General features: G+C 46.6%; 7 protein-coding genes across 7 annotated transcripts; 4 read left to right on the forward strand and 3 right to left on the reverse strand.

Annotated features, from left to right (window-relative positions):
* Positions 1 to 84: 84 nt before the first annotated feature.
* Positions 85 to 2,378, forward strand: EDB82DRAFT_532494 (uncharacterized protein; the record flags this gene model as incomplete). The annotated part of the gene is made up of 9 exons (XM_025730921.2): positions 85 to 350; positions 403 to 425; positions 471 to 835; positions 886 to 926; positions 973 to 1,399; positions 1,865 to 1,879; positions 1,931 to 1,955; positions 2,003 to 2,127; positions 2,180 to 2,378. 9 exons carry the CDS (start codon positions 85 to 87, stop codon positions 2,324 to 2,326), a joined length of 1,434 nt encoding a protein of 477 aa, XP_025589998.2. The 3' UTR covers positions 2,327 to 2,378.
* A 28-nt stretch (positions 2,379 to 2,406) lies between these two features.
* On the reverse strand, positions 2,407 to 3,593 carry EDB82DRAFT_486167 (uncharacterized protein). Its single transcript, XM_025730919.2, has one exon. The coding sequence runs from the start codon at positions 3,288 to 3,290 to the stop codon at positions 2,595 to 2,597; it is 696 nt and encodes a 231-aa protein (XP_025589997.1). The 5' UTR covers positions 3,291 to 3,593; the 3' UTR covers positions 2,407 to 2,594.
* Positions 3,594 to 4,012: 419 nt separating this feature from the next.
* On the reverse strand, positions 4,013 to 5,489 carry EDB82DRAFT_486168 (uncharacterized protein). The gene is made up of 4 exons (XM_065608261.1): positions 5,106 to 5,489; positions 4,877 to 5,045; positions 4,480 to 4,819; positions 4,013 to 4,432 (listed from the first exon to the last, which is right to left on the reverse strand). Exons 1-4 carry the CDS (start codon positions 5,179 to 5,181, stop codon positions 4,226 to 4,228), a joined length of 792 nt encoding a protein of 263 aa, XP_065465526.1. The 5' UTR covers positions 5,182 to 5,489; the 3' UTR covers positions 4,013 to 4,225.
* A 723-nt stretch (positions 5,490 to 6,212) lies between these two features.
* On the forward strand, positions 6,213 to 6,891 carry EDB82DRAFT_43132 (uncharacterized protein). Its single transcript, XM_025730917.2, has 3 exons — positions 6,213 to 6,320; positions 6,376 to 6,724; positions 6,856 to 6,891. The coding sequence occupies exons 1-2, from the start codon at positions 6,311 to 6,313 to the stop codon at positions 6,621 to 6,623; spliced, it is 258 nt and encodes an 85-aa protein (XP_025589995.1). The 5' UTR covers positions 6,213 to 6,310; the 3' UTR covers positions 6,624 to 6,724; positions 6,856 to 6,891.
* EDB82DRAFT_43142 (uncharacterized protein) lies at positions 6,865 to 8,730 on the forward strand. Its single transcript, XM_065607697.1, has 4 exons — positions 6,865 to 7,074; positions 7,125 to 7,273; positions 7,333 to 7,667; positions 7,720 to 8,730. The coding sequence occupies exons 1-4, from the start codon at positions 7,028 to 7,030 to the stop codon at positions 8,437 to 8,439; spliced, it is 1,251 nt and encodes a 416-aa protein (XP_065465527.1). The 5' UTR covers positions 6,865 to 7,027; the 3' UTR covers positions 8,440 to 8,730.
* Positions 8,731 to 10,219: 1,489 nt separating this feature from the next.
* EDB82DRAFT_543279 (pectate lyase-domain-containing protein) lies at positions 10,220 to 10,984 on the forward strand (the record flags this gene model as incomplete). The annotated part of the gene is made up of 1 exon (XM_025730915.1): positions 10,220 to 10,984. One exon carries the CDS (start codon positions 10,220 to 10,222, stop codon positions 10,982 to 10,984), a length of 765 nt encoding a protein of 254 aa, XP_025589993.1.
* Positions 10,985 to 11,215: 231 nt separating this feature from the next.
* Positions 11,216 to 12,010, reverse strand: EDB82DRAFT_520162 (uncharacterized protein; the record flags this gene model as incomplete). Its single annotated transcript, XM_025730914.1, has 3 exons — positions 11,216 to 11,390; positions 11,441 to 11,723; positions 11,773 to 12,010. 3 exons carry the CDS (start codon positions 12,008 to 12,010, stop codon positions 11,216 to 11,218), a joined length of 696 nt encoding a protein of 231 aa, XP_025589992.1.
* Between the last annotated feature and the right edge of the window lie 47 nt (positions 12,011 to 12,057).

Below are 12,057 nucleotides of genomic sequence, written 5' to 3' on the forward strand. Positions count from 1 at the left end.
GACAAGTAAACAGTACTTAACATTTCTGTTCCTCCTTTCAGTTGTCAAGTTTTACACCTTGATCGATGTTTCTCGCAACTCATTATGGGCCAATACGGCCATTTGATACCGGACCGATATGTCCGGGAAGTTCCGAATGAAATTGATATGAATACGGCCAGCATCTTCTGGGGCTTTTCTCTCTGCGCTGCGGTTTTTACGTTGGCAAAGGGCACACAGCAGAGTTGGCGCGCGTGGAAAAGGCGACATCGCGTCACTGCCTATGTGGGTATGATTTGGGTGGTTTGGTTGAGCAGTATGGTCCTTGGATGTTTAGCGTGGGGATTCCAGCGACAATACATCGCGCCCAGGTCAGTTTTGGTAGCATCTTGATACTCTTGTTTTCCACTGACATCAAACAAGCTTTGGCTTTTATTTTTCGGTTGGTTAGTTTCTCGCTCACTCTTTGCGACAACTATCTAACAAATCAGCATTCTTCTGGGCGTTGCAAGTCCAATTCCTTCTTCAAATCATCATCAACCGAATTGGTCTATTAATGGTATCCAAAGCTCGCGCTACCCGCCTCAAATGGATCGTTTTTGTGATAATACTGCTGGTTAATATCAGCGTCTTCGTGATCTGGATGCCAGCCCGTCTTCAGATCAGCGATCGATGGGTCCGATTGAATGCTATTTGGGACCGATGCGAAAAGGTTATTTTTGCTGTCGTTGATGGCGTTTTGAACGGCTACTTCGTCTACTTGGTTCGATCACGACTTATTGAGAATGGATTGACCAAGTACATCCCACTCTATCGGATGAATCTGGGACTTATCGGTTTGTCTCTCTCGTTAGACGTAAGAAGCCCAAGGTCTAGGGGTTCTGATATGCTGACACATTCTGGCAGATTGTTTTGGTAGGACTTATGTCCTTGCCAAGCAGCTTAGTGTAAGCATCGAGTTCATATTCTGATGATTATCGCTAACAGCTGCAGCTACCTCTCATTTCACCCCGTCGCCTACCTCCTGAAACTCCAAATCGAGATGAAAATGGCTGAACTCATCACAAAGATTGTCCGCTCTTCAGGTACCCGCAGCTCGGACGAAATGTACCACCACAGTTCCAACATGACACACGTGAACCAGAGACAGATGACGTCTACTGCTAAAGCCAAGCCCGACGGGCCATTAACAGGAGCCCAGGGGGCGATGAGAGGCAGGAACACGACACTAATAGAAGGTGGTGATCTAGGTGAATTTGAAAGTTCACTAGAGACGGCGAGGAGTGGAAGGGATAATCTGAGTGGCATCGTGAGGACTATTGAGACGACGGTGGACAGCTCGCCTGCGCATGTCGAGCCAAGTTCTCCTACCGAAGCTAAGCATAGTGAATACGCGCAAAGTATAGCTAGTTCGACATTTGTACTAGCTGGTAGACGAGACTAAATCCTTTTAGTCTAGAAACAACAAATGACCTAAGAGTCTACTCTAAAGTGACATAAATTGACCTACTAATTATGTATAGGGTGTTGGACCCTACCATACTCGAGGAAAGCAAGCATGCAGGGCAAGAAGTCATTAGTGCACAAATTGCATTTTCTTTGTAATTGTTGACTCATAGCAGGAAGCTGCTGTTGTCAGTTGCCAGTTGCCAGCGCTGTTTGCAGATATGTCATTGTTGTAGCCTTGCAAGTCGCGACTACCGCACTTGACAGCCAGCACAGATGAAGAGCGATTAAAGAATCTTGGTTGAAATTTCTTTTTTCCTTCTGCAGCCAACATCAAATCGTGGGTATCATCCCCTGGTGGCTGGTGTAAGCAATATTCCTTCTTCCTATTCCTTCTATTTATCGTATCAGAAACACTGGCTAATATTCTTTGCTGCAGTCCGGATCAAAGACAGTAAGTAGCACGTTCACCAACGTTTTCATTTAATATACTAACTTTGAGTAGGAAGCCACAGAGAAGATTGCCATAAGTCACCCCTGTTGGTATTCCTAGTCTTACCTCACTGACTTATTATAGTACTGGCGTCAACAGGCTGTAGTGAGTACCTCATCAGTGGTCTCTTGATTATTAATCATCAGTTGACAGAGTTACTTCGAAAGATCCACCATCAAAAAATGCAACGACACAGACAGCTCTTCAACGTAAGTTCTCAAACAATAACAATGTCTGATAGTGTTGGCTAACCTAACATAGAATGCTTGTGAGAAGGCTGTTATAAGTCAATTAAGGCAATGCATATTGGTATTGTGTGTACTGATGACTTTTTATCTGAAGGAGTGGGAAGATGAAGTGAGGGCGAGAGAGAAGGAGGAGGGAGAGAAGGAGGAGAAGAGGAAGTAGTGGGTCCCGGTTTACTTATGTTTTTTTATGGTTTTTATGGTTTCTTTATGACTTTTTTTATTTTTATAAGACGAGAGCCAAGATAAGTCATCAGTCAATCGATTGTTTTTCTATCACCCCTGGATAGACTCACTCACGCAGCTATAGAATGACGAGATAGAGCAATGTCACTAATATCTTGTTTGGTAGGTGAAGATTGCATTAAGAATTAATCTATGATCAAGGGCTTCCGTCGACAATCCCGCCAAATTAATTCTACACATCAACTTTATAGAGCCAAGACAACGGCACCGGCAACAGCAGCAAGAACACCAGCGGCCTTAACCATGACCCCAGCACCAGCGTTGTCAACATCGACGACAGTAGGCTTGGCAGTACCGTCGGAAGCTCCATCAGAACCGTCGGTTCCAGCAGCAGTGGTGGCAGTTCCATTAGACTTGTGAGTTGAGACAGCGGGGGTCGAGGTGACTGTGGTCAGCATGGAAGAGACAGTACCGGTGTAAGAGAAATCCTCAGTGATAGTCTCTCCGTCAGTACTAATGTCAGACCAATTAGTCTCTTCAGGCAAACCAATACCAGTGTAATCACCAGTGGCAGTCTCGTCGCTGTCAGAGTACCAGACACCCGAAATCAGAACGGAACCAGAGCTGGTTACAAGGGGTGGAGGGGTCGCGGGAGCCATGGGGTCGCTTTCCAAGAACCTGGGCGTCACGGTCTCGGTGCCCTTGTACAGAGGGCATCCAGGGACGCTCTTGGGAGGAGCACGGCCTCCTCCGCAGTCGACACCTTCGCAAATCTCGAGAGTGTCGGAGACGTACCACATGACTCGCTCGTATGTGTTTCCGTATCCGGGTTCGGGTCTGACGGTGACGGTACTGGTGAAAGATGTGCAGCCTTCAATGTTTGTTTTGGCCGCGATGGGGAGGGCGTAGAGAAGGGCAGCAAGGGCGATGGATCGAGCCATTTTGAAGTTTTTTGTTATGGTAACGAATGTATAGTGTTATAAACGACTGTATAGGTTTGGAGAACCGTAAGCAGGTGGTAACGAATGTGAGTTTGTAGAAACTTGACTTTTCTCTTGTTTCTTTTGGCGCACTAGCAATCTTCTTAAAGCCCCTGCCAAGATGTGAGCTGCAGTGTAGAATGTTCGAATCTCACCACTGCGGCCCAATTATCACGCCGCTGGTCCGTCCAAAGTCGCGCTATTCTGATCCTTCTAGGCCTCTTGCAGGGGGGCCCAGCCTCGACTTCTTAAGCGATGGTGCCGCCACCCGCAAATAAGCCATGCCAAGACAATCATTACCACAAGGATCTATTGCCCTACAAGGCCGCAGCCCCAAAGTTGAGCAGAAATAGTTGATCGTCTTGTGCGATATGTTAGCGGCTGAAGTGCTTGAACAATTCTATCGCCCTTATCTCAGAAGTCTCCGAGACCAATTTAGCTACAATATTTCTCGTACCCTCGGATCCAACATCAATCAACCTGGCTCCCTCCAATCACGTCGCTAAAATGTGCCAACAAAGCCGTGTCTGAGCCCCATGCTTCCCCCAAAGCGTCAGCATCTGTCCGAAAGTGACTGTAGCGTTTGAAGCTGAAGCGGCCTCAAGCTATGCAACGTATCATCAGTGACTCACAGGGTTCACATCCCTTAGAGATCGCTAACAATTGTCTCCTTACAAAGCACAAATCACCGCCCTTTTGAGAGACAGCATTAATAAATCGCGATTCATGTTATATGTACAAGAGAAAGAAAGCAGCCTGTTTTAAGTCCCTTCTTATTCTGTGAAGCCCTCCTATCACGTTCACGACGGACAATCCTTGTCGTTCATGGTAAAATATCCACCTGAGTTCCTCCGACCAGCTACTGCAAAAGCTGCATCATAGTAACGACACATGCCTCAATACCAGCCACTCATAAAGCAATATGGGTCAGACTTACATCTTTCGATACAAGTCTTCAGGTCAATGTCAAGGTGATACCAGTAATTGTATTGACCGATGGTAAAACCCTTAGCGTTGCATGTTGCATCCCTGAATTCTGTTGGGTTCATTGTTGTTACAGTGGTAACGGTTTCCGTATCCGTCCTTACTGGTGCCGCGGTGACCTGTTCTTATGTTAGACAGAGCTGACAGCGATTGTCTACGTTCTTACCACTACTTCGGTAGCCTTGGTGACAGGGATGTATTTGATCTCTGTTACTACCACCGTGGTAAGAGGGCCAATGGTAGCTTGGGAAGTCGCCTCAGCAGTAACATCAGTTGTCTCGGTGACTGTCTCTGTCGTTGGATCGTATACACAGTTGCAACCAGCAGTTACTGCAGCTTTGGAGTATTTGTTCTCAAGACTAGCAAGCACCGTTTCGAGGGCAACATCACGCTTCCGCTTGGGTCTGACGATGTACACAGTTGAGACGCTGATAGTTTTGGTTTCGGTCACGGTGGGGATCGGAGGATACACAGTCCTGGTATTGGTAATGGAGACAGTCGTGGTCCTAGCAGACATGTCAATTTCCAGCGGCAGTTTATAACTGATGGGGATCCAGGCTCACTCTTCAACCGAAGTTGAGATAGTCTCGGGTGGAGAGACAATGGTTTGGAAGCTTGTTCGAGTGGTGGTGCTTGTCACCGTAAGAGTTGAGGGAGTTGCCTGAAGATAAGATGAGCAGAGAGGCACTGCTTCATCACCGAGAAGCTTTTTAATCTCAGCGCAAACATCACCTAGAAGGGCAAGACGGTTAGTTTGTAAGCGATTGATAAATAACAAGTGACGAGACATACCCGACGGTTTGCACAAACCAGCAACCGCAAGCGAAGCACAGGCTACCAAGCCCCAAAAAGAAGAAGAAACAACCATGATTTCAGCCACGTTATAGAGAGCGACGTTAGTTGGATACGTGGCTTGAAACGGAGAACACAAAGAGCAGAAACTTGCGGGGAAACAAGTCTTAAGAGGAGATCTAGTATTGGATCCAACGCTGTCTTCAGCCCTAAACTAAGGTGTTGGCCGATATTACTTGAAGCATTGTAGCTGATCTCGGACTACAACCAATCTGGACGTTGCAATCTAACTGATTTGTAGAAACCCGTTTTTAGCGTGTCAATAGTCTGTCAATAGTGCGCTATACTTGGATCTTTATAGACTTGAATCCGCTGTCAGTGTTGCATCGGCGCTAAGACAGGTTGACTAGTTGACTGCAATGTCGCCGAAGTAGCAGTCCATACACTTTTATCACTTATATGACTGGTCACTGGTGAAAATATATCGTGGCCAACATCCTGTCGTGTCCTTTTGCTTACTGTATTTTCTCCATCTATCTGAGTCTAATATCTTGATACATAAACAGCTTCCCAGATTGTCATTCTCTACCTTTTTAATTCTGGCTTGAACTTTAGAGCTGTCGCAGTATATGAGAAGGAGGCGGGCTCATACATGTACCATTGAGAGTCAATAGTCCTCTAGTCAAGGTGGTGAGTCTGGATAATTAGTTTCGACCAGAAGTCGAAGCTTCATCACTCTTGGTTGAGCTTCGATTTCGCATATTAACTCAATTCTCATGGAGAGTAGACGTATCGATTTGATGATAGGCACCAGTCAATTTTAACTGCCTCTTCAGTCACACACGTCACATACGTGATGACCAATGGCAAGCTTACGGAGCTAAGCCGGAGAATGTGAATTTGGCAAGTTCAATACCTATGTTCGATCTGGCAACGAGAGTGAACTGTAGCTTTCAACAACGTGGCAAGGTTGTCCCCGCTCTTGGCACAATTAATAGATCTTCATTCGCACGAACTGAGGGGTATGTTACAAAGTTACGGGACAAGACTGTTGAAATGTTACACTGCAGTTGTTATGCCACTACCCCTCATGGTCTCCGGAGCCCGAGATGTTTTTCTACTACCTAATTCTCTTAATATATATATACTTAAGTTGAAGCACTGCGTTTTCACTTACATCGAGCACTATATATGAAACCGCCACAATGACACTCAGTAAGTCAAAGTCCAACCTAATCTTCAAAATGTTTCAGTCGCTAATCCCTCCAAGGTTCCAAAGCAGATGATGTTTACCGTGATATGGGAGATCTCCGCACATTGTTTGATGAACATCCCATCCCAATACTGTCCTCAGAAACTGTGAGTTTGATCTCATTTGCCACGCAAGGGGAACTGGAGCAAGCCTCGGTCGTCGTGGATGGATTCAACGATGCGTTAGCCAACAACAATATCACGTCTCTTCAGGCATGCTTCCTCGCCGAACAAAGCTACTGGAAGGACTCGTTGGCTTTGACATAGCATCTGCGTACCTTTCGTGGTCCAGAGGTAATTGCCAAAAATCTCCAGAAAATGAAAGAGACCAGGCGATGTGAGGGAGCTTGGGAGTTATATAGGGCTGTGTTTGTCCCCGCGACACCTGTTCTTGTACGTTCCACCCTGTGTTTCAGTATTCTTGAGATCTGCGATGACGGGACTGACGTTCTCTTTTCTGTTGTGTTTAGCAATTCATCGACGTAACCCTTTCTTTTAGGACTGCCTCTCCCTCAGCTACTTGCAACGCAAGGGTTCTTCTTCTTCCAACTCACAACAAGAATGAAGAAATAGAATAGAAGATTTGGATTCTCAGTACAAACTTGGAGAACCTGGACATCTACCCGGAAGATACATCGCTTCTCCAAAACCCTAGTCTCAAGCTCGATGACATGAAAACGATTGAGACAGATGTATTTATCATCGGCGGCGGTAACAGGTAAAGCCAAATCAGACTCTACAGCAACTGAGTCACTGACGAAATTCTAGTGCTGCGGCTCTCTCAGCCCGTCTCAAAGCCTTTGGCGTTGAAAGTGTTATGGCTGAGCGCAATGCCAACGTTGGAGATAACTGGGCTTTGCGATATGACTGCATGAAGTTTCATGTTCCGACTTCGTTCTGCGAAATGCCCTATACAAGTACGTTTTGTGGATCATAGGCAAATAAGAGACAAAAGAGCTAACCCTAGATTGCAAAGATTATCAGGACGAGTTTCAGGGCGATCTTCTCCTCAGTAAGGACGAATTAGCTGATCACTTGCGACGATTTGTCTCTTCCTTCAATCTCAACGTCGTCACGTCTGCTACGATACAGTCGACTGTCTACGACACGCTAAACAAAGAATGGACTATTAAGGTCAAAACGCCTGCTGCAGCTGTTGCCGTAGTCGCCAAACACGTAGTGCAAGCCACTGGTATCGCGTCGCAAAAGCCACACGTTCCCACTATAACGAACACGAATGTCTACAAGGGCATCGCTATCCATTCTTCCAATTATAGAAATGGTCAACACTTGGCAAACCAGGGTGTTAAGGTGAGCCACTACTTGTTGTTTGTACGTACACAAGCCTTTTGACACGTGATAGTCCGTTCTCATTATAGGCTCGGCAAACACAGCCTTTGATATCATGGAGGACTGTCATGCTGCCGGCCTCCAAACCACAATGGTCGTTCGATCTCCGACCTACATCGTTCCGTTAGAGTACATGAAGAACAAAATAAGTTTAGGCGCCTACGATCTCGGCGTTGCAGCCGCTGACAGGATGTTCCTCGCACTACCAACAGAGATAAGTGGTCAATTGGCCCGCAACCTCTTTCGTATGCTCGCATCGAAAGAACCAGACCGCTACACTGCGCTTCGTAAAGCAGGGTTTCCTGTTCTTGACAGCACTGAACCTAATCAGGCGTTATACTCTAACCTGGTGGAGAGAGCGGGTGGACACTACGTTGATACTGGTGGCACTAAGTTGCTGGCACAGGGTAAGGCTGGTATCAAATCAGGAGTTGAGCCAGTCGCGTTCACAGAGACAGGTTTGCGGTTCTCGGATGGAAGCACAACTGATGCAAATGCTGTAATATGGTGTACTGGGTACGCTGACCGAGACGTTCGGGACACGGCTGTTGAGATTTTGGGTGGCGACGAAGGGGTTCACGATGGAAACATGTTGGGTCCTCCTGAAATTGCGGCTCATCTTCATGCTACATGGGGTGTGGACTCGGAGGGCGAAATTCGCGGTATGTGTAAACGTCATTTACGTCTTGAAAATTACTGGGTCATGGGAGGGTTCACGCAGCAGCATAGGTGATATTCGCGAGTTTTGGCACTACAGATCAAAGCAGCGCTTGAAGGTATTTTGCCCGAGGCTCATCGTGAGTCTTAAGCCAGGAGTTAGAAATAAAAATCTTGCTTCTGATCGTCGATTGAGTTTATGGAATTGATCGACTATCATAGCGATAACGATTGCCTAGCTTCTTGTGATCATCGATGAACGAAAAAACACGCGATGAGGTTACATCAAATCTCAGCGACCGGACACGCTTATTTAGGTATTTTAGCAGCACCACGTTGGAGGATACAAAAGGTTTAGGGTAGGAGGAGAATAAATGAGCAATTACAGTCGGGATAGTACAACCCGAGTAGCTGATTTTTCTAGTGTCTAACGATTGATAAGGAGGCTTACTAGGACCATGGCTACAGGCATGTATCCGCGTATATCGCTTTATCCGAGACGGCAAATTCCGTTCCTATCCTACTTTCGAAGTGTCCCTGTTTCAGCATTAGGCTGACTTGTTCGTGTTTTTGATGACAGGAGACAATTTTGGTCCACAATTGAGTTGAATTGCCGGTGAGTGACCCCAGACTTTGGTCAGTGACATGTCAGGAGGCATTAAATGAGCAGATTGTAAAGTGGGATAAAAGATGGAAACGCCATCTGATTCCTTGGTTTACGATCTCCAATTATCTGGTTACAGGGCAGGGATGTTAAGTCGGGATGAACCAAGACGCCGAGCACCGGTCGAGTCGGCTCCGATGAGTCTAGATTTCCACATTTAGAGTATCTTGTGAACTTTGGCCTTGCCCTAGAATATTATCTCGTGTCATTGGCCGTAGATGGAATGTATTAGTTCTCACAACTAACTAGACAAATGTCAACTGTGCTTGTCTCTGTTTCAGTTGACGCGCCTCCTAAGTCAGTGCATACGACACGCTACGGCACCTGAAGTACACCATTACCTGACGTTCTAGAGCCAAGCATACCAAGCTTCAAAGCGCCACAAAAGTCTGTCACTGTCAATCAAGCTTCTTTTTAACAGTAAAAATAAAACGAGAAGAGAATGTCATTTCGATCAGGGGTGAAAGAACAAAAAACATGGAAAGGAGAGGGGAATATCCACTCTAAAATTCCACCTCATTTCCGCAAGCGACTGGGGCTAGAAGTTAGCTTCTCCAACCCTGTCTTTCAAGAGACTCCGAGTTTAGATTGATCATCAAATAATGGCGCTTATCGCAGTTCAGTGCTGTATTTTTGTAAATTTTACAGAGTACACGGCTGTTATTCTTTGCAAGTCACTGTCAAAACTTGATGGTACACCTGTAGATATCGTTTCGTCGATCATACAGAAACAAAACACATGAAGACACTTTCGTCCTGTGTCAACCCTGATGCTCAAAAAGGACAATCGTTTCAATGTTCCGTATAATCGCAACAGGCAGGGCGGAGCTAGCAAGGAGGCATTCTAGATTCGGTCCAGTTACAGATTATTCCTCCAATCATAACTATTCCCAGGTCGACAGCACCCTTGTATGTGATCTGAAACACCAACTTACCAGGGTCTAGGTAGGTTGAATGTCATCAATCGTAAGAGAGGAGACTCGATGGTCCAGCCCAAGTCTACCTCGAATCTTTCTTATATAAAGTCAAGAAACATCTCTTTCATTCAGTCTTTCCTTCCTCAGTTCCAACTCATCCTTTCAAACATCCAACTTATTACAATCATTAACCCTGGTGGTTTATACTCTCGTTTTTCAACCCAACCTCAACACTCTTTAAAACAACAACAACAACAACAACCAACACCATCAAAATGAAGTTCTCCATCGTCTTCGCCGGCCTTTTCGCCTCTGCCGCCATCGCCACTCCCCAAGGCAATGTCACCCCCAACACCATGGGCGCCCTCGAGAAGCGCGCTTCTTTCCCCATCCCCGCCTCCAAGGGCTCCGTCACCTACAAGAAGGTCCAGTACATCTCTGGCACCTTCGACGGTGGCATGAAGACCTACGGCCGTGGTGTCAAGTGCACTGGCCAGGCTGAGGGTGGCGACGCCGACGCCGTCTTCATCCTCAAGAACGGTGCTACCCTCAAGAACGCCATCATTGGCGCTGACCAGATCGAGGGTGTTCACTGCGAGGGCTCTTGCACCATCGAGAACGTCTGGTGGAAGAAGGTCTGCGAGGATGCTCTCTCCATCAAGGGTGACGGTAACGCTCTCGTCAAGGGCGGTGGTGCCACTGGTGCTGCTGACAAGGTCATCCAGCACAACGGTCTCGGCACTGTCACCATCGATGGCTTCACCGTTGTTGACTTCGGCAAGCTTTACCGATCTTGCGGTAACTGCAAGAAGATGGGCACTCGCAACGTTGTCATCAAGAACGTCAAGGCCTACAACGGAAAGGTCCTTACTGGTATCAACTCCAACAAGGGTGATATCTCCACCATCACTGGTACTTGTGCTTCTTCCGTCAAGGAGATCTGCGTTGAGTACCAAGGTACCACCCCCGGCAACGAGCCCAAGAAGATTGGCTCCGGTCCCAGCAAGGCTTGCAAGTACTCTTCCGTCAAGTCTTGCTAAGCGCATCGCTGCAGTGTTCATGGACTGGACGCTCATGGTAGCGACTAGTCTTTGAAAAAGATAAGGGGTTAATCAAGGTGCTTGAAGTACCTGTTTGTGGGGGTTGAGGAAGTTACCATCTGTATCTTTCACACGTATATAAATTCTACTTAATACATACTCTGGCCAAGTAACATTAATAATTTTCGAGTCATCATGATGTGTACCGTGCGAATCTGTCTTGAATCAATTTTAGTTAATCTTAGGTACAGGCAGCTTTCTGTATCCAAGACCCGAGACAAATGTCTGATACCACTCTTGTGGCTCATCCTTAGCTAGATCGACATAGAGCTGAGCGTGTCCTGCTGCCGTTGCACCATTCCACATAGGCGTCCCATCCTCAAGCCTTTCATCAGTGTAGTAAAATCTGTCGTTCGTGTTAGCAGTATTCTGATCTTGATTCAGTCAAAGTTTTACCTGTAGCCTTTATTCTTGTAGCTCTTAGATGCCATCTCAATTAGGTTCGCAGCCCCCGCCTTGCCGACACTCAACGTCATGATCACTGAGAGAGGAGCGACGTTTGCGCAATTGCCGGTTAAGATGAAGGTGGGTTTGCTTGAAGCAGGAAGGTCGGCCCAACCTTTCACGGCTTCTTGGGCTGCTGCGTAGACGCTGACAATGTTAACTATGGTGCTGCTCTGGAAATGATCCAAAGGGACCTCGAAAATGTTATCCGCGCTGTTCCATTGACCAGCGTAAGCTATCTTAAGTAAGCGATGCTGCATCGGATTCTGGAACCGATGACTGACTGTTGTAAATAACAACATTGGGAAACCCAAATTCACTCTTGGTTTTCGCGAAAGCATTCAGCACAGAGCTAGTGTCGCTGCAATCTGTGGGAATGTGCAGCTCAGTTCCAGTTGAAGTCTCAGGGTTTTGAGATCGCGAGGCGAGAGCAACTTTGTATCCTTCTCCAAGAAATGCTTTAGCCACGCTGGCTCCGACGTTGGATCCAGCACCAAAAATGAGGGCGACAGAGGAAGCCATCTTAAGTTGTCGAGATAAGGGGAAATAATTTTAAGTTTATGCAACAG

Source organism: Fusarium venenatum, assembly GCF_020744135.1.
Source record: "Fusarium venenatum strain MPI-CAGE-CH-0201 chromosome Unknown EDB82scaffold_1, whole genome shotgun sequence".
NCBI lineage: Eukaryota > Fungi > Ascomycota > Sordariomycetes > Hypocreales > Nectriaceae > Fusarium > Fusarium venenatum.